General features: G+C 42.2%; 1 protein-coding gene across 1 annotated transcript in view; it reads left to right on the forward strand.

Moving 5' to 3' along the window:
- Positions 1-17,510, forward strand: part of LOC311234490 (uncharacterized protein) — an 84,648-nt gene extending 67,138 nt beyond the window's left edge. Inside the window, exon 4 of the mRNA XM_084321703.1 lies at positions 14,396-17,510. Coding sequence (XP_084177829.1) covers positions 14,396-16,008 — 1,613 coding nt within the window. The 3' untranslated portion in view covers positions 16,009-17,510. The remainder of the gene's footprint in view (positions 1-14,395) is intronic.
- The last annotated feature ends 3,862 nt before the right edge of the window (positions 17,511-21,372 follow it).

Genomic DNA, 21,372 nt, shown 5'->3' on the forward strand with positions numbered 1-21,372 from the left:
TTTTTTTTTTTTTTTTAACATTGGTTTTCGATTAGTCGACTAATCGAAAAAATAATCGGCAGATTAGTCGACTACCAAATTAGTCATTAGTTGCAGCCCTAGTATGCACACACTGCTGTGGTACGATGGGTTCCTTCTAGGATAGTCAGAGCTGTCATCAGTTTGGAGCAGCCTTCTGCGATGAAGGTTAGCTTCACAGTGAGGGCCTGCATCTTTTCCTCTGTTTCTAGCAGGCTGAGGATGTTTGTGACCGCTTGGGCTGATTAATTTTCTTCCAATAAAAATTCTCTGTACAGATGAAGATGCTCTGCGTGGTACTGCACTGCCTCAAACCAGCTATTCCATCTGGAGCCCACTGATTCAGGAGGAGCCTTGGTGTGCACAAACTCCTTGTTGATGAGGAAGCTCACCCATCTTCTCTTTCTAGCAGGCTTCCTGCAGAAGACGGATCTCATCGCTGCCACAAGTGATGCAGCATCAGAGAAGTATCTGTAGTGCTGCCAGGTCTCACCCACCAGATTGATGACATGGCAGAGGCACGTTACATGGACTGTGCCGCCCATTGATGCACGACGAGGACTCCGAGTTCTTTAATTACAGATGGCTGTTTATTGATGCATATTCTTGAATACACGTTCATCACCACCGTAGAACTACAAATGCAGGAAATAATAACAGTCAATACTCATACAATTCAGTCAATAGAATTACAAAAAACAAAACGAAAAGTGTGAATAAGCTTTACGAACCACTTTGGCCTGCTTGCAGCTCAATGGGAGGGGGTTATCTTCATGGCTATATTACTTTAGTCCTTTTTGCTTTGACAAATAAAGTGCATAAATCTGCTGCACTGTCTTCTCCGACAAGTTTGGACACGTTCTGCCAGATCTGCTCAAACTACGGCAAGTGAGAGCGTGAGACAGGACGTGATACGTCACAAGAGATAAAATGAAATATAAAAATAAACATGCGCCCTCTAGAGGCGACAGCTGCATTTACACTCTCACCAATCACATACCATGTGATTTTCAACATAACCATTTAAAACATCAGGAACCCTTTAAGCATTGGGAACACTTTAAACAAACCAAATACACAAAAACAAAAAAAAGGTTTCAAAGAGCCTTTACTCTGCTTCCTGTAATAGTACCGTTTTGTGTATGGCTCTCTCTCTAAATAATGTGGCTGAGATGTGCGTGCGCCTTTGTTGTCTAGTGTTGTGTCACTGACTAACTGGTTAACTCTTCTGACCCTATTGTCAGCAGCTAACTTCCACTGATTTCTTGGCAAGTTCTCATCTTGCTGGTATTTCTCCTGTCCTTGGTCCATTTTCTTCTGTGTTGCAGATTAAGCAGGTACTCCTTTCTCCACCTAGTCCGGAACTCATTTGACAGGAACTGAACTCTCTTCCATCTTTTCTGAAGATAGAAGTCTTCTTTCACAAACTCTCCTGGTTTTGTTTTCTCTCCTTGTTGATGAGAATGTCTCTCTCTTTGTCGATGAGGTCTCTCTCCAGGTCTCTCTCCTTGTTGAGAAGGGCTCTCTCCTTGTTGAGAAGGGTTCTCTCCTTGTTGAGAAGGTCTCTCTCCTTGTTGAGACGGGCTCTCTCCTTGTTGAGACGGGCTCTCTCCTTGTTGAGAGGGGCTCTCTCCTTGTTGAGACGGGCTCTCTCCTTGTTGAGAAGGGCTCTCTCCTTGTTGAGACGGGCTCTCTCCTTGTTGAGACGGGCTCTCTCCTTGTTGAGAAGGGCTCTCTCCTTGTTGAGACGGGCTCTCTCCTTGTTGAGGCGGGCTCTCTCCTTGTTGAGAAGGGCTCTCTCCTTGTTGATTCTCATCTTCATTCTTCACACCGTTTGCTGTGGCAGTGCATGGCTCTTGTCCAGTCAGAATGACAGGCTCTTCCTGTTCCTCTCGCTCACTCTCTCCTTGTTGAGAAGGGCTCTCTCCTTGTTGAGAAGGGCTCTCTCCTTGTTGAGACGGGCTCTCTCCTTGTTGAGACGGGCTCTCTCCTTGTTGAGAAGGGCTCTCTCCTTGTTGAGAAGGGCTCTCTCCTTGTTGAGAAGGGCTCTCTCCTTGTTGAGACGGGCTCTCTCCTTGTTGAGAAGGGCTCTCTCCTTGTTGAGACGGGCTCTCTCCTTGTTGAGAAGGGCTCTCTCCTTGTTGAGAAGGGCTCTCTCCTTGTTGAGACGGGCTCTCTCCTTGTTGGAACACTGGAGGCGCAAGAGGACGCAGTTCTTCTTGTGGGGTGAGAGCTAGCGAATGTGCTGAAGGATAGTGTAGAAGAGGTAACCACAGATGATCTTCTTCATCAACATTATGAACGCTTTCAGTGTAAACCTTTAGCTTTGCCTTAACTGCATTGAGTTTCTTGAGTTCCTCTAACCGTTCCACTTCTCTCTTTTTCTCATTCAGCTTTTTTCTTCTATCAGCACTTTCCATGATGAATATTTTCTCTGCCTGGATCTTGGCGTTCTCTGCGTGGATCTTGGCGTTCTCTGCGTCGTTTTCAGCCGACCGCCTTTCATCTTCCTGCTCCAGTCTTTGGATTTCTTCTTCTTGCTCATGGCGCTCTCTCATTAATTTTAGTACCTCTGTAGCTGCGGCTACTTCCGCTGCAGCTTGTCTTGCGTTGTGTGACACTGAGATTTCAGAACCACCGTTGTTGTGGTACTGCTGAGACCTTTTATTAGCAGTCCTGGTTCTCCTCTTGTTGTTGATGAACTGCTGAGCCTTTGTATTAGCAGTCCTGGTGAGCGATTGGCATGTATCATTCCTTCTACAGGTTTCTGAGTCTGGCTGATCGGGATGTAAAGTGTCTCTCATTTCTAGATAAATACCGTCAATCTCACTTTGGGCTGAATTTATTTTGGCCATGGTCTCAATTAGGTCAGAGTCGTCCTTATTAGAGCTGCCGCGGTATTGCTGTTTTCCTTACCGCACAAATTTGCAAAATATTTCCTACCGCTGCGGTATTACCGCACGCACACAAAAAATAAAAGTTTGAATGCATTTTTTTTTAGTAGTAGTCTACTCTTTATAGCATATAGCCTGCCTCTAGTCTAAATGTCTATCTTTAGAGGATGACTTTGCAGCATGAATATTGTTTGGGATTCGGCAAGCACGCATTAGTTATTGAAAGTGAAACACGGATTCGAAGTTTACCCTCTGGTCGTGCGCAGTTCACTCGGTGTCGCGGGCAGGGCTGGTTACCCCCCCCCGACCCTTTCTTATTATTATTACTATAAAGTTACTACTTTATAATAAAGGCATTCATTTTGTGGCATTAACATTATATAGTTATACGTTCAATAACATCACTGAGCGTATTTACCGGACGATAGCAAGGCAAGCAATACTCTATTCATATCTCAGTTCCTTTCTTTGCTCAGAGCGTGCTGAGTTGTCCCATTCTGCGGTCTGTTAATAAAGTTTTCAATCAGACAAGTGTATAGAACGAAGGGCTTTTATTATAACATTCGTTGCAGACAGTAAAATCATTATGTCTCGTTTAGTACTCCTGAAGAGCGATGGTAGTCCACTCCGGCGGAGAGTTAAAGCTAACGTTATTAGCCGTGTTGTGATGATCTGACATTCAGGACGTAAAAAACGTGTGACACGTCTCTCTTCTGACCAATCAGTGGTCTGCAATGTTTCACGTGACTTTTCTGGTACCCAATAGGGTCGCTTGGAACCTCGATAGAGAAGTAGGGTATATCTGCAGAGCCGCAAGCCCAACGAGAGGAGGGTAATTTATTATTATTATTATAAAAAACAGCGGTGACGCGGTATTCAGCCTACTCTGCGGTGGCCGTGATGTAACAGCGATACCGCGGTAATGCGGTAATCGCGGCAGCTCTAGTCCTTATACTTGAAGGATCTTTTCAGTTTATTTATGTAGTGCTTCCACCTCTCATATGCCATTTTGAAGTTCACCTTTAGATCCATCACTGGCTCACTATCGTCTAGCTTGTCTGTCTCAATCTGAGATTCAGTCTGCTCTATTTCACCCCTTTGTGACATGTTTACTGTGTAGTAAATAAATCAATTATGTATTCATTAAATATTTATGAACCATATCTATGGAATAAGAACTATGATCTGTAAATAGAGGGGTAGGCTAATATGAATTCAGTCTAAGAAAAGTGTAAGCCTAATAATAAAGTGTCAACAAATGTCTTAAGTATTCAAAAATAAAATGCTTAATTTAGTTGGACATTGTAGGCTAATTCAAATCTACACCTTTCTTCAAAGTGAAATACAAATCACGAAAAATAACAAATAAACCATAGGCCTAGGTTTATATTATAGTAGCTTACTATACTGGGAAAGTATAGGCTAATATGAAATTCAAAAAACGAAATGAAAATGTAAGCCTAGTAGGCTATTATGAAAATGCAAGTATTAAGTTCGAATATACCCTTTATGAATGGCCTTTTCTAAATTAACCATATAAAGCTAGACTTCATTAATGAATATCAACCTATTCTTAAATGGCCAAAAATATTAAACTGTAAACAACCTTATATACAGTCTCAAGAATGTGCGCACTTGCAATGCAATTGTAGCCTACAACAATACTTCTCTCTGAAAAGTCAATACCTGAGACGTGTAGTCAGTCAACTTGGTGAATGGCATTGCCTATGCAGTTCAATTTCAACGTAGGGAAAACGTCTACTGCTTCTTTAAGATGGATGCTGTGAATCTTACTGATACGTGGAAAGGTTCAGCGGCAGAGTCCTGTACCCGCGCCAGCCTCGAGCTGTCTTTTTCCACGAGCTTGCTTGTTTGCCTATGCAGTTCAACTTCAATGTAGGGGAAAGTCTGCTGCTTCTTTAAGATGGATGCTGCGAAATCCCACTGATACATGGAAAAGTTCAACGGCAGTGTTCTGTACCCGCGCCAACCTCGAGACGTCTTCTTCCACGAGCTCGCTTGTTTGGCCGTGTGCGCACTGCTGCAGCTCCTTCCATGGCAGAAAGGTTCCCCAGACACGACGATACATCTTCAACTGCAGACAATCCTCTACCCGACGTGATTCACTTCTCATTTGGAGTCTTCAACTCCACAGTCCAGTGTTCTACTGTGCCGCCCATTGATGCACGACGAGGACTCAGAGTTCTTTAATTACAGATGGCTGTTTATTGATGCATATTCTTGAATACACGTTCATCACCACCGTAGAACTACAAATGCAGGAAATAATAACAGTCAATACTCATACAATTCAGTCAATAGAATTACAAAAAACAAAACGAAAAGTGTGAATAAGCTTTACGAACCACTTTGGCCTGCTTGCAGCTCAATGGGAGGAGGTTATCTTCATGGCTATATTACTTTAGTCCTTTTTGCTTTGACAAATAAAGTGCATAAATCTGCTGCACTGTCTTCTCCGACAAGTTTGGACACGTTCTGCCAGATCTGCTCAAACTACGGCAAGTGAGAGCGTGAGACAGGACGTGATACGTCACAAGAGATAAAATGAAATATAAAAATAAACATGCGCCCTCTAGAGGCGACAGCTGCATTTACATGGACACTGTTGGGCATCACTCCTTTTAGAATCTCCCTGTATGCCTTCAGACAGTAGGCGGCATTATCTGTGACCACTGCCCAGACATCATTCAAGTCCAGATTATTGCTCTGGAGGGAGCGTATGATGGCTTGGGCAACTGTTGAGTGGTTGCATCGATCCATGAAAATGACATTTACCAGATAGTACTGGTTTTCAACACCTGCAATGAAAGATAACACAAGCAAAAAATTATTATATTTAAGCCAAATAATATTGTGACAAAATAAAAATGCACATGTCTTAATTTTTTTAATTTATGTTAAGAATATAGGACAGGCATATATAAGCATTATGCTTCAGTCTGTACCTTTTTCAGTCACTGTAAAATCAAATATTGTTAAATGATGGTGTATATTGCATTGTGTGCGATGATGACTGAATAAACTACTACTACACACAAAATAAAAATACACATTTCAAGTTTAAACAATAGATACAGCTACTGACATTTCAAGTTTAAACAATAGATACAGCTACTGACATTATCACAATGTCAGTAGCCTAGCTATATATTATATTCTATTGTGATGAAATACAGTAATGCATAATTTATGCACCTTTAGTTTATTTTGTTTATAAAGGACAGTGTGCACTGACAATCATTTGCATAAAACAAAGACTGGTGCACCAGATTTAGCAAGGAGCTATAATTTCCATCTATAGTCCTAAATGTAGGCCTACTGTACATAGCTATTTCATCACAATAGTGTCAGTGATTAGCCTCGCCATCTCTAGCTGTAGTCTATTGTGATCACCAGCAGAGATCATCGTCATCACACTTTGCAAGCTGACAATGCACACTGCAGCATGTAAAAAAAAAAAAAAATAATTTAAACGACATGTTAATAGGCTGCTAAGTAACTCACCAATGACAATGTTTAGAACACTGCAGTCCCTGGTATCGGTCGTCTCATCAACAACCACCGACAACTTCTTCCCACGGATTTTCTCAAACAGCAGTTATATGTTGGTCAAACACACGGGGCAGATGGATTTGACGAAGGGCTGTTTCGTTTTCAGGCAGCGCTCCTCCCTGCTTGCAGTGCTTAACTAGAAATGGTCGCAGTTTCTTTAGCTTTGCTAAAGGGATGTCAGACTCGGCGCAAACAGCTACAAAGTCCTGCACAAACTCTCGTCTTGAATCTGCTGACGAGGTACTTGCTGTAATTGTTGTTTGAAGTGCTGGTGTGTTTTGGGAAGCACAGTGTTTCCCCTTGTTTTTGACATGACTTTTCTAGACTAAATGATCATCGCACGTATTTTTGCGGGTCCAATCCACAGTATGTTGACAATATTTACAAAACAACTTATCGCCGGAGGCATAAAAATCATTCGGATACTGCTCTGCTCTGAATTTAGGGTTTAGTGTGGTATTTCGTAGCTTTTTAGATGCTGTTAATACCGAAGCAGCTACACGCTTGGACATTGCTGTGTTGTTGTGAAGCAGTGTGGAAGTGACGCGCGCGGTGTAACGCGCTTTAGCGTCCCGGTCATGTTTGCTTTGCACCAAACGCTCCACCGTTATCCCGAAAACGGAATTGCAGTCCAAATTATGGCAAATTCTGCAATATTCCACGTTTTACAGGTAATAACATTTTTATAGCTCAATTCCGCGATTCCGTCCGCGATTCCGTGATCGCGGATTTCATATGGCTCTACGCTTAAGCCTCCTCGGAACCGATATCGAGCTGTATTCCAAGGTATTAGCCATCAGACTTCAAAAGCATATGACGTCTTTAGTTCATCCTGATCAGACTGACTTCATAAGAGGCCGCTTGATCACGGATAATATAAGACTGTTACTACATGTGCTTGATGCCAGCAAGGATGACACCACACCTATAGCGATGCTGTCCCTGGATGCGATGAAAGCCTTTGATAGGTTGGAATGGTCTTATTTATGGGCAGTATTAGAAAGGATGGGGTTAGGAAAAGGATTTATTGATATGATTAAAGATTATACAAAGACCCGTCGACTATACAAAGACCCATCGACTGACAGCTCATCACCTCTCTTAGACACTGATGTAGCAGTACTCAGTGGCCAAGAGGTGATGAGCATCTTAAACCAGCTGGACTCAGTGTCTAAGAGAGCATGTCATGGCAATCATAGTGAAATTCAAGTTAAGCTTCAGTGTGATGTCACAGTAAAACCGGTTAGTGTACAGGCTAGTACATTCTGGAACGTTGTGTTGTCATAGTAGTGATGTCATAGCAGAACCTTCCAGACATTAACGTTAGCGTTAGCTAGCTAGCTAGCCACACAGCCATGTAAGTTAAAGTTGCTAACGTTATATTGATAGCTATTGTTTCAGATAGCAAGGTGGAGAGCTACATAACATTAGGTTGTGGTGGCTAGGAGGGATATGAGAACTGTGTGTGTGTGTAACTAGGAGGGATATGAGCACTGTGTGTGTGTGTGTAACTAGGAGGGATATGAGCACTGTGTGTGTGTGTGTGTGTGTGTAGTTTAAGATGCTGCATCACCGCTTAGCCACTGAGTCCAGCTAGTTTAAGATGCTGCATCACCTCTTAACCACTGAGTCCAGATAGTTTAAGATTCTCATCACCTCATGACATGAGGACCGTGCGTATGTGTAACTAGGAGGGACATGAGGACCGTGTGTATGTGTAACTAGAAGGGATATGAGGACTGTGTATGTGTAACTGTGACACTGACATCCATCACTTCAATCATACATTATTTTATTATTTATGCATCAGAGAATGGCCCATGCCACTGAGTGAGGACTTTGTTGCTTTTTCTCGTTGTGACATAGATTTAACAATAATTCTGCTTGCAGCTTGATGTGTGTATGTGTAACTACCCCCCACCCCACCTCATACAATGTACAGTTTCTTCATCAAATACTCTCTTCTTCTTTTTTAACTCTTAGCATTAGGGATGCCCCGATCGATCGGCCACCGATCGTTATCGGCCGATAATCAGTATAAATATGCGATCGGGGAATTCCGATAATGAGTCATATTCGCCGATCGCGGAAACTGATCAAGTGGATATCTCACTTGCTTGTCTCAGACGCACAGGACCTGCAAACTGCTCCTCCTCCCTAGCCCCGCCCGCCCCCGTGTAGAGTTTGTAAACAAAGAGGACGGTGCGGCTCCTCTGCTCGAGTCTGTAGTGCATTCGACCTGCGCTAACGTTAGCTACCTAGCTATCGTTACTGTTTAAACAAAATTACCCAGTCAACTATTCACGTTTAGTAGGCATTGTCTAACGGTATTTAGCCGGCTAGCTACCGATAGCTCCTGATATCAACAAATGATCCAGAAAATCTAGTAGTCCATGTTCATACCTCCGGTAGCTTGCGTTAGCTTGCGTTAGCTGACGTTAGTTTACTGTTCAAAACGAAATGTCCCATTGAACTAAAGTTCTGTCTTAACGTCATCTAGCCGGCTAGCAGTAGCTACAGATAGCTCTTGATATCAATGTCTAATAACATTGATTTAATGCGTATTCGAGCTGAGGGCTTGCTGAATGTGAAATGACCAAAGCATAACGTTACCAATAGGGTCCCGCTGCAGCGCCGGAGAATCCTTTTTGGAGCTGGAGGCTACTAGAGTACACACAGACAGTGGAGCTGTTTGCAGATAGCGAGCATTTTGACTTGTTGCGTGGTGGCGATGTCTTGCAGATAATACAAGTACAAGTCTAATTATATAATATATATATTTTATAAAAAAAAAAAAAAAAAACTTTTTATATAAAATTTTTAATTTCTTTTTAATCAAAAACGATCGGTATCGGATCTGTATCGGCCGATATGGCTCACGACGATCGGTGATCGGTATCGGTGGCAAAAAACGTGATCGGGGCATCCCTACTTAGCATATCAGGTAAGTGTGTGTGTAAGCAGCTTGCAGAGCTACATAACATTAGGTTGTGGTGGCTAGGAGGGATATGAGAACTGTGTGTGTGTAACTAGGAGGGATATGAGAACTGTGTGTGTGTAACTAGGAGGGATATGAGCACTGTGTGTGTGTGTGTAGTTTAAGATGCTGCATCACCTCTTAGCCACTGAGTCCAGCTAGTTTAAGATGCTGCATCACCTCTTAACCACTGAGTCCAGCTAGTTTAAGATGCTGCATCACCTCTTAACCACTGAGTCCAGCTAGTTTAAGATGCTGCATCACCTCTTAACCACTGAGTCCAGCTAGTTTAAGATGCTGCATCACCTCTTAACCACTGAGTCCAGATAGTTTAAGATGCTCATCACCTCTCTTAGACACTGAGTCCAGCTAGTTCAAGATGCTCATCACCTCCCAGCCACCGAGTCCAGCTAGCCCAAGATGCTCATCACCTCTCTTAGACACTGAGTCCAGCTAGTCCAAGATGTGTGTTGTGTATGTGCAACTAGGAGGGACATGAGGACTGCGCGCATGTGTAACTAGGAGGGACATGAGGACCGTGTGTATGTGTAACTAGAAGGGATATGATGACTGTGTGTATGTGTAACTGTGACACTGACATCCATCACTTCAATCATACATTATTTTATTATTTATGCATCAGAGAATGGCCCATGCCACTGAGTGAGGACTTTGTTGCTTTTTCTCGTTGTGACATAGATTTAACAATAATTCTGCTTGCAGCTTGATGTGTGTATGTGTAACTACCCCCCACCCCACCTCATACAATGTACAGTTTCTTCATCAAATACTCTCTTCTTCTTTTTTAACTCTTAGCATATCAGGTAAGTGTGTGTGTAAGCAGCTTGCAGAGCTACATAACATTAGGCCCATGCCACTGAGTGAGGACTTTGTTGCTTTTTCTCGTTGTGACATAGATTTAACAATAATTCTGCTTGCAGCTTGATGTGTGTATGTGTAACTACCCCCCACCTCATACAATGTACAGTTTCTTCATCAAATACTCTCTTCTTCTTTTTTAACTCTTAGCATATCAGGTGGGGGGACATGGACCCTGCATCCATACACTCTGTAGACATTGACTTTTATTTTATCTTCTTAAAATTGTTTATTTTTTATTGTGATGTTACCTACTAAGATAAGATGATCTTTTATTAATCCCCTTGGGGAAATTCTGGTGTCAAAGCAGCATGGGGGGGGGGGTACATAGCTTCACAGTCCTATACAGTCCAGATAGGGGGTCCTGGAGAGACAGGGGTCCTGAGGAGAGAGAACTCTGATGGCAGCACTTAATTATGTTAATGTTATTCAGGTGAGGGGCGTTGCTGGAGGGGGTTTTGTTGACGCCCAGTTGAAACTGTCTGAAGTGTGAAAAGTGGCCTTCCTTTGAGAAGCCTTTTCACCTCTTAAGTATTCTAGAACACAGCCAGTTTTAGAAGTTATAATTGAGCACATCGAGTTCAAAACATTCTCAGATTTCAACATATGACACATCATTTGAAAGCTTAGATTCTGTACTTTAGCAATCTGGAATAATCTGAAAAATTGAAATGTAGAGATCTGGCACAAAGCGCTGTGAGGTGACACAAATGGCAGTCATACTCCCCTATTCAATAACAATGCACTCTTGATTGGAAATCGACCTATAAGATACCCTAAATGGGAAAAGCAGGGCATACACACATTAGGAGATGTTTTCAACAAACAGGGTTTTTGTAGCTAAAGACATACATAAAAAATTTAATCTCACCAGTTCCACATATTATTTTTACGCCCAGTTATTGGTTTGTTTGAAGGCTCATGGAGTCCCATTAAGGATACCAATTGAACACCACAGATATCACATTCTTCTATGAAAGAGAGACATCGAGAGGTTTCGTATCAGATTTTTATCATCACTTACTAACGTCCTCGTATGGAATCCTCCCCCTAGACTCAGTCTGGAGGAGGGATATACCAGACTTGGAAATAAACTTTGATTGGCAAGAAGTCTGGGCAAACGTTCGAATTGCGTCACTTAACCCGGACCATCAACAAATTAATCTTAATTATATTCATAGGACATACTTGACTCCTATAAGATTGAACAGAATGGGACTTAAACAAGACTCCAGATGTTCCTTATGTACAAATGGGGATGAGGGTACATTTATGCACATGTATTGGGATTGCCCACCAGTTAAGATATTCTGGAAAGAAGTGGCCCAGCAATTATCAAATTTCTTATTTCTGAACATACCTGTACACCCCTCTGTATTGCTGTTGAATGATGTTTTTCAGTATGGAGCCCCTATATAGCTAAAGAGATTAGTTTTATCTGGTCTCACAGTGGCTAAAAAGCTGATAGCATCACGATGGTTTCAACCGGAAAAAATGTGTCGGAAGGTATGGGTTCTTACATATCTCGATGTGATCTATCTAGAAATATCTACAGCAAGAATTTTAGGTGTCAGTGAAGCCAAAATTGCAATCTGGTTAGAAGTGGTGGAGAGAATAAAAGCTAGCATATGAATTGTAGTGCCTGGTTAGGAACGAATGATAATGGATGGATTATCCAAGTGGGGGTCCGGGGGGGCTGGGCAAGCGAGAGCATATGTATGTAGGGTATTAGATAGCAAGTATTAGGTGTATATCTCGTATACTACACTTATTTAAATGGTGATTTCATTGGATGTTTACTGTTAATGCTTGTATGTCTAATTTTATGTTATGTTTAAAAAATAATAAAAGAAAAAATACAAAAAAAAAAAAACTGAGCTAACGTGAGCTATCATGCACTACTACATTTACATTTACATTTAGTCATTTAGCTGACGCTTTTATCCAAAGCGACTTACAAGTTCTGTACGACAAGCCATCAGGAAGAGCACAACTCTATCAGCTGAGTAACAATGTTCATCAAAGTGTTGAGTGCTACAGTGTAGGTTAGTTTATTAGGACAAGTGCATGACAGTATGGTTAGTTAGGGTTAGATTTTTTTTTTTTTTTTTTTTTTTTAATTCAGATAATGGTTGAAGAAGTGCGTCTTTAGTCGACGGCGAAAGATTGGACGTGTTTCGGCTGTCCTAACTGGGGTGGGTAGTTCATTCCACCATTGTGGGGCAAGGACTGAGAATAGGCGACTTCTCTTTGATGACCCTCCCGGAGCTTGGATAGGAGTAGGTCTGAGGCGGCCAGAAGATGCAGAGCGTAGGCTTAGACTTGCTGGAGCATTTGTTGATATCAGGAGCTATCAGTAGCTAGCTGGCTAGATACCGTTAACAATGCCTCATGCAGTCACTGGGTCATTTAGTTTAAACAGTAACGTTAGGTAGCCAACGGCTCGGTAGGTAGCCAACGTTAGCTCACGTCGCATGCACTACTAGAGCAGACTGTTGCCGGAGGCAGCCTCTATTTACATGGGTGCGGGAAGGGCTGGAGGAGAAGGTGGAGCCGTACGCTGCAAGCAGCTCTGTGGAGAGAAGAGCGAGTGAGAACTCTGCAGAGAATTGGATCATGTTTTCCGTGTCATCGATCGGTTTTGACGATCGGCGCATATATATTTATACTAAAAAGAAGAAAATGCCTTTAATTTGTATTTAGTTTAAACTCAGGATTATTCAAAAGTAGTCATGGATTATGTGGTTATTTTGTAGACTAATGTTTCATCCAATTTACAGAAAACATACTATATTGTTACAGAGACTGGTATATGAAATTTCCCATAGTGTGATGTAATATTTTATCCATAAGGTGACACTTAAATCTGTCATAACCTGAGACAAACTGACCTTAACATAGCCACGATAACCACTTCTGCTCCAGAAACTGTTGACTAACTGGTGCTTGAAACAAAGTGGTTTAAGTCTATAACTTAGATGACTCTGGACTACACTGTTATTAAACTATAAAACCAAGATACATACTAGGGGTGGGACGGTACGCATCCGAACTGTGTACCGTACGGTACGACCCCCACGGTTCGGGGTGTCTGTGTATCGTACGGTTCAGATGACACGCAAATTAAAAAAAAATAAAAAATTGGCGGAGCCGGGAGAGGCGAGCACTGGCTGCAGGCAGCAGCACTGCAGCCAGGTGCTAGTCAGTTTGTGTAAAAATGGCAAGCACAATATAAATCAATCTTCATTACGACTTTAAAAACATAGCCATTAACATTACATAGGCCTACACACATCTTGCCATAGCGTTAGCAGTTTGTACAACACAACGCACGTTTTAACTATGGTAGCACTAGCCCCAGCTAATACAGTCAACGAAATGTTACCGTAGCTACTAGCTAGCAGAGGAGGAAATGAGAGGCGGGGTGTTTAAAGACAATGATAGGCGTTTATTCAACATCCAAGAAGGCTAACATACAACTGTTTTACTAACTCCAACCGGGACTATTGCCGCTTTCGTGCTGCTTGTTGATGTGTTGATGTTATGAACTCCTCATAAGCTGAAGGTCCCACACGCTAAAATGTCCGTGGGGACCCGCGCCAACCCATAGATAGTAATCCACCACAGTTGCACTCAATATTTTAATAATGTTAGTCTAAATAAATGTAGACAGATAATGTACGTATTGTTAGTTTGATGTATGCTGCCAGTTAATACTTTGACAAATGTAGCCTATATTTTTCAGTCAGTTCGGTCTTTGTGTGCCAAACATTATTTAAGGCTGTAAACACTGTAAACTTTTGAATTTTTTTTAAATAAATGAAGCATGTTTAGATTATTGAGTGTTACATTTTTTTTTAATTAAAATTAACTTATACCGAACCGAAAACCGTGACCCCAAAACCGTGATACGAACCGAACCGTCCATTTTGTGAACCGTCCCAGCCCTAATACATACCATTATAAACCTCTTAGAATAGAAACTAAAGCTGAATAAAATAACCCAATTATCTTTCTCTCCTTCCTCTGACACTCCATCACTATCTCCATCCAGATAGCTGTCCTGTCAGGCCTGGGAAGAAACCAAGAGGCTTGGATGGAAGAAAAGGTCTCTGCTGTGACCAGTGTGGAAAGAGATTTAGTCATCGAAGTAGTCTGAAAACACACCAGAGAATTCACACAGGAGAGAAGCTCTACGCCTGTGGCCAGTGTGGGGAGAGCTGTAGTCAACTGTCTGATCTGAAAAAACATCAGAGAATTCACACAGGAAAGAAGCCCTACTCCTGTGACCAGTGTGGACAGGGCTTTACTCAGCAACAGAGTCTGAAAAGACACCAGAGAATTCACACAGGAGAGAAGCCCTACTCCTGTGACCAGTGTGGACAGGGCTTTACTCAGCGAGGTCATCTCCAATCACACCAGAGAATTCACACAGGAGAGAAGCCCTACTCCTGTGACCAGTGTGGACAGGGCTTTAGTCATCAACATCATCTGCAATCACACCAGAGAATTCACACAGGAGAGAAGCCCTACTCCTGTGGCCAGTGTGGACAGGGCTTTACTCAGCGAGGTCATCTCCAATCACACCAGAGAATTCACACAGGAGAGAAGCCCTACTCCTGTGGCCAGTGTGGGAAGAGCTGTAGTAGACTGTCAGATCTGAAAACACACCAGAGAATTCACACAGGAGAGAAGCCCTACTCCTGTGACCAGTGTGGACAGGGCTGTAGTCAACGGTCTGAGCTGAAAAAACATCAGAGAATTCACACAGGAGAGAAGCCGTACTCCTGTGGCCAGTGTGGAAAGAGCTTTAGTCTGCAACATAGTCTGAAAATACACCAGAGAATTCACACAGGAGAGAAGCCGTACTCCTGTGGCCAGTGTGGAAAGAGCTTTACTATGCAACATAGTCTGAAAATACACCAGAGAATTCACACAGGAGAGAAGCCCTACTCCTGTGGCCAGTGTTGGAAGAACTTTACTCATCTGAGTAATCTGCAAAAACACCAGAGAATTCACACAGGAGAGAAGTCCATTCACACAGGAGAGAAGCCCTACTCCTGTGGCCAGTGTGGAAAGAGCTTTACTCTGCAACAGAGTCTGAAAATACACCAGAGAATTCACACAGGAGAGAAGTCCATTCACACAGGAGAGAAGCCCTACTCCTGTGGCCAGTGTGGAAAGAGCTTTACTCTGCAACAGAGTCTGAAAATACACCAGAGAATTCACACAGGAGAGAAGCCCTACTCCTGTGGCCAGTGTGGAAAGAGCTTTACTCTGCAATATAGTCTGAAAATACACCAGAGAATTCACACAGGAGAGAAGCCGTACTCCTGTGGCCAGTGTGGAAAGAGCTTTACTATGCAAGATAGTCTGAAAATACACCAGAGAATTCACACAGGAGAGAAGCCCTACTCCTGTGGCCAGTGTGGGAAGAGCTTTACTCAGCAACATGTTCTGAAAACGCACCAGAGAATTCACACAGGAGAGAAGCCCTACTCCTGTGGCCAGTGTTGGAAGAGCTTTAGTAAACTGTGTAGTCTGAAAACACACCAGAGAATTCACACAGGAGAGAAGCCCTACTCCTGTGACCAGTGTGGACAGGGCTTTACTCGGCAAGATAGTCTGAAAATACACCAGAGAATTCACACAGGAGAGAAGCCCTAGAGAATTCACACAGGAGAGAAGCCCTACTCCTGTGGCCAGTGTGGGAAGAGCTTTAGTCTTCCGAGTCAACTGAAATCACACCAGAGAATTCACACAGGATGGAAGCCCTACTTTTGCGACCACTGTGAAAAGAGCTTTCGTCATCTGATTAGTCTGCAAACACACCAGAGAATTCACACAGGAGAGAAGCCCTACTCCTGTGACTAGTGTGGGAAGAGCTTTAGTCATCTGAAATCACACCAGAGATTTCACACAGGATGAAAGCCTCCTTCTGTGATCAGTGTGGGAAGAGCTTTAGGACAAGTACACATCTTCTGATTCATCAGCAAATCCATACAGCAGAGAAGCCACATCATTGTGATCTGTGTGAGAAGAGATTCAGTCAATTAGAATATTCGAGAAAACATGCGAAAATCCACTTGGGAGAAAAGATTCAGTGAAATGTCAAACTTACTACTTTTGCATTTGTGCAAGGAGGAACAGGAGGAGCACTGCCAGAGCCCTACAAAACCACCTCCAGCAGGCCACCAATGTGCATGTTTCTGCTCAAACTGTGAGAAGCGGACTCCATGAGGTTGGTATGAGGGCCCGTCGTCCACAAGTGGGGCCTGTGCTCACAGCCCAACACCGTGCAGCCAGATTGGCATTTGCCAGAGAACACCAGGATTGGCAGATTTGCCATTGGCACCCTGTGCTCTTCACGGATGAGAGCAGGTTCACACTGAGCACATGTGACAGACGTGGGTTCCTTCTCATGCATGACAAAAAAAACTAACTCGAAAACTAGATGAAAATATAGTACTGACCATAGATGGAGTTGATGTAGAGAGAGTTAATGAATTTTGTTTTCTTGGTGTGATTATGGATGATAAATTAACATGGAAATCGCACATAGCACACGTTAAAAAAAAGATGTCAAAGAGTATTTTTGTTGTGAATAAAGTAAAGGATGTGTTAGAGTATGAGGCAATGAGAACACTACTGTTCACTCATCTCACCTTATATCAGTTATTGTGTTGAAGTATGGGGGAATACTTATGGGACCAACATAAAACCATTATATATACTACAGAAGAGGTCTGTAAGAATCACACAAAGTGAGTTATCGAGAACACACACACATAATTAAACTTGAAGACATGGTTAAGTTTCAAACAATGTTAATTATGTTTAGGGCAAGAAATAATACACTGCCAGAAAAACTACAAAATCTTTTTCATTTAGAAAGTGAGTTTAGTAGGAGAAAATACTATTTTAAACATCAGTTTGCACGTACCACACTTAAACAAACAGATGTGTCCTTCAGTTATTGGTGTAAAGTTGTGGAATTCTCTCCATAGCGAGCTTAAGGGATGTAATAGTGTTTATCAATAATAAAAAAAAATATATAAAAAAAAAATATTTAGTCAGTATGAAAATCAAATGTGATCTGAATAGCGAGATCTTTTTTTTCTCTTTCTTTTATTCTTTATTCTTATTAAATTTGTTCTTGTTTAACTGTGGATTGTGTGTTTCTTGTATAATGGTATAAATGATTATTTGTGTAAATTAGGTTGTACGCCGACCATTAACACTTTGACGACCGTTCGGCGCCGTCTAATTAGTGGCTAGAGGACCGGGGAATGTAAACAAACATGTGGGTTTTGTAACAGCTATATCTATGCTTTATAGTATTGCTATCTGTCCATTCTCATTGTCACTTGATGCATAAACCGTCCCTTCAAAATGGCTTAAAGAAGAAAAAAATCCATCGGTAGGTTGTCATTTTATAGCGCCGTGAATATAAGCTTTATCGCATATTTCGTATCATCTATTTTCTGGCAAGCTAGTTATAGAGCTAAAGGCTACTAACGTTATATTCAACGGCATTTCCGTTGTATATATTATAATGAAAAAACACAAACTGCTTATGGTCCGGACTGTCCCAGAGCATCTATGGATGAAAGGGGGGCGGCGGGGGATGTCGATTAGTATTAGGGATGCACCGATATGAAAATTGGCCGCCGATACCGATACCGATTGTTCAACTAACACTATCGGCCGATACCGATATTTGTATAATAAGTATTTGTAAAAAAAAAAAAAAAATTTAATTTTACATTTTTTTTAATGAAACTACTGTATATTTGTATGTGTATGTTTGTATTTGTAGGCCTCTTTACTTACTTAAAAAAAGGAAACATCAAGAAATATGTTTATGGTATCACTATCTCTCTCCCAGTATCGTCTTGCGGCCTGCAGAGGGATACTATTTTCTCAACCAGAGCTTTCAACCAATGCAATGGAACCATTCTTGCGGCCTGCAGCGGGATACTATTCTCTCAACCAGAGCTTTCAACCAATGCAATGGAACCATTTTGATTGACAGTCGATTCGGCCAATTACGCCACACCGCTAGCACCCACCTCCTGCTGTCCTTACCACCAATCGGCAAGCGTTTCTACTTTCGGGCATGCCGCCATTGTTCTGTTTGCGAGAGCAGAACACACTTAACGTAGCTACGTTAGCTGCCCGGCCCGCCGACCGGCGCTCCACATCATGACCAAATGAGACATAATGATTTTACTGCAACAAATGTTATAATAAAACAAAGCCTTTCTATACATTTGTCTGGTTGAAAACTTTATTAACAGATTGCAGAATGTGTAGTTGGGTACGGAATGAGCAACGGAATGGAACCGAGCTATGAACGGGCTAACGGAGTAATGCCTTGTTTACTGCTATCTTCGGGTAAATAATATGCTTGTTATTGAACGTGTAACACTAACTATATAACGTTATGCCACAAAACGAATGTTTGTCATTTTAACAGCAGATACTTTCTTAAATGCCATCTTCCCGAGAGAGGGTGTTGACGGGGAGTTGTGTTATTAATAGCATTGAACAGCTAACCGAAAGCTAGCGTTAACTATTGTTAAAGGTTTAGCCATAACGTTACCTTGGCTAAAGTTGGGGCTATTCATAATGCAGCAATAATGGCTGCAGACCTGCAAGCAAAGTACAGCAAGTTGGCAAAGGAGTATTCCAACGCAAATCACATTTTCACCAGTAACGTTAGTCTTGCATCTCCCGGTAGCTAATGAACGGACTCGGAGTAATGCCTTGCTGCTATGGGTAATAATAATATGCTGATGTTATTGTCCATGTAACACTAACTATATAACGCTAATGCCACAAAACGAATGCCTTGTTAATCATAAGTAGTAACTGATGCAGTAGCTTGTGTGTGTGTGTGGGGGACGGCGGGCGTTGTGCAGGTAGGTCGCGAGTGAACTTTTTTTTTTTGCCTTTTGACGCTACACAAATTGATGGGTATTTATCGGCGACTGCTATCGGCACATTTGAGCTTATCGGCCGATAGCAGTCAACAAGGCACTTATCGGCCGATACCGATACCCGACCGATATATCGGTGCACCCCTAATTAGTATTATTGATTACCAATACAGTGGCCGTGTAAGTAGCCACATTCACAGATCGATTGCTTACGTTGCACAACAAGCTCCGATCCGGCTATAAATTAGGTGAAAAGGCTCCTACCGTCACCCGGTGGGTTCCCCTCCAGCATTTCCCCGTTATCGATCGGCATCTGGTAGATCGATATGTTCATTGGTTGATGATAAATCCTCTTATTCCATGGTGAAATTTGCGATTCGAAACGTGATCCACTGTGTATAGTGTGGCTTTAATATCAGGCTCCGTTGGAGGGTGAAAAAATAAAAATTGCATTCGCCCACAATGATACTGCAGTGGAGCGATGGCGCTCCTAAGAGGATCTGGCCGGTATTGCATGTTGCCGAGGGTAGATCTGCAGAGTCGATCGGGGATGATGATCCGGTTATAAATATGGAATAAAACAATAACAACTTGCCACCCGTATAAACTCGTGGCCGGTCCCTATTGTGTTAAGTAAATACTTGTTTAGTTTAGGAATAAGGGGCAGGTAACTATAAGATTTATTCTTCTTCCTGCTTTTGTCCATGGAATGATATTTATGATTGTGTAATGAAGAAACTCTGATTGTATGATTCCATGTGGCAAATAAAAACTGAACTGAACAACGCTCGGCCTCATGTGGCTGGAGTGTGTAAGCAGTTCCTGCATGACTAAGGCATTGATGCTATGGACTGGCCTGCCCGTTCCCCAGACCTGAATCCAATCCAGCACCTCTGGGACATCATGTCTCGCTCCATCCACTGACACCACGTCGCACCACAGACTGTCCAGGAGTTGACTGATGCCCTGATCCAGGTCTGGGAGGAGAATAGATCCCTCAGGAATACATCCGTCGTCTCATCAGGAGCATGCCCAGACGTTGTAGGGAGTGCTTACAGGCACGTGGAGGCCACACACACTACTGAGCCTCATTTAGAATTGTCTTGAGGAATTTCCACAGAAGTTGGATCAGCCTGTGATCTGATTTTTCCACTTTTAGTTCTGAATCCAGACCTCCGATTTTGATTTCCATTGATCATTCTTATGTTATTTTGTTCTCAACGCATTCCACTATGTAATGAATAAAGATTTTCAACTGGAATATTTCATTCATCGAGATCTAGGATGTGTTGTTTAAGTATTTATAAAGCACCTTTCATACATGTCATGTAGCTCAAAGTGCTGTACACAAACATAGGCATATATAACGATAAAAGCAATAAAGTCACAGTGATCAGTTAAGATCAATGTTTTAAAAAAAATAATAATAACGTAAAAATGAAAACGGTCATTTGCGGACCAGTTTGGGAAAACAGGTCCGCACAAACATGTCCGTTCAGTAGCAACCGGAAGTAGGAAATGCACTAAACCAATGCTCTTGTACAGTAGGTAGCAATGTTAGCTCTCATAACGTTAGTGTAGTTACGTTTTTATTAGTGGTCGCGTATTGTATGTACCCGTTCCCTCATCTAAAGAGTTGGGTCCATAAGGCTTTTCCAAGCCATAGCGTCTTTGTGTTATGTCTCATAACGTTAACCAGTTAGGAAATAGGAAATGCACTAAACCAATGCACTTGTACTTGTTTAGCAGCAACTGGAAGTAGGAAGTGCACTAAACCAATATCTAGTAGGTAGCAACGTTAGCCAGTTAGGAAGTAAGAAATGCACTAGACCAATGCGCTTGTACTTGTTTAGCAGCAACTGGAAGTAGGAAGTGCACTAGACCAATAACTAGTAGGTAGCAACGTTAGCTCTCATAACGTGCACTAAACCAATATCTAGTAGGTAGCAACGTTAGCTCTCATAACGTGCACTAAACCAATGCACTTGTACTTGTTTAGCAGCAACCGGAAGTAGGAAGTGCACTAAACCAATGCACTTGTACAGTAGGTAGCAACGTTGGCTCTCATAACGTCAGCTAGCCAGCAGCT

Source organism: Notolepis coatsorum, assembly GCF_963971535.1.
Source record: "Notolepis coatsorum genome assembly, chromosome: 9".
Classification (NCBI taxonomy): domain Eukaryota; kingdom Metazoa; phylum Chordata; class Actinopteri; order Aulopiformes; family Paralepididae; genus Notolepis; species Notolepis coatsorum.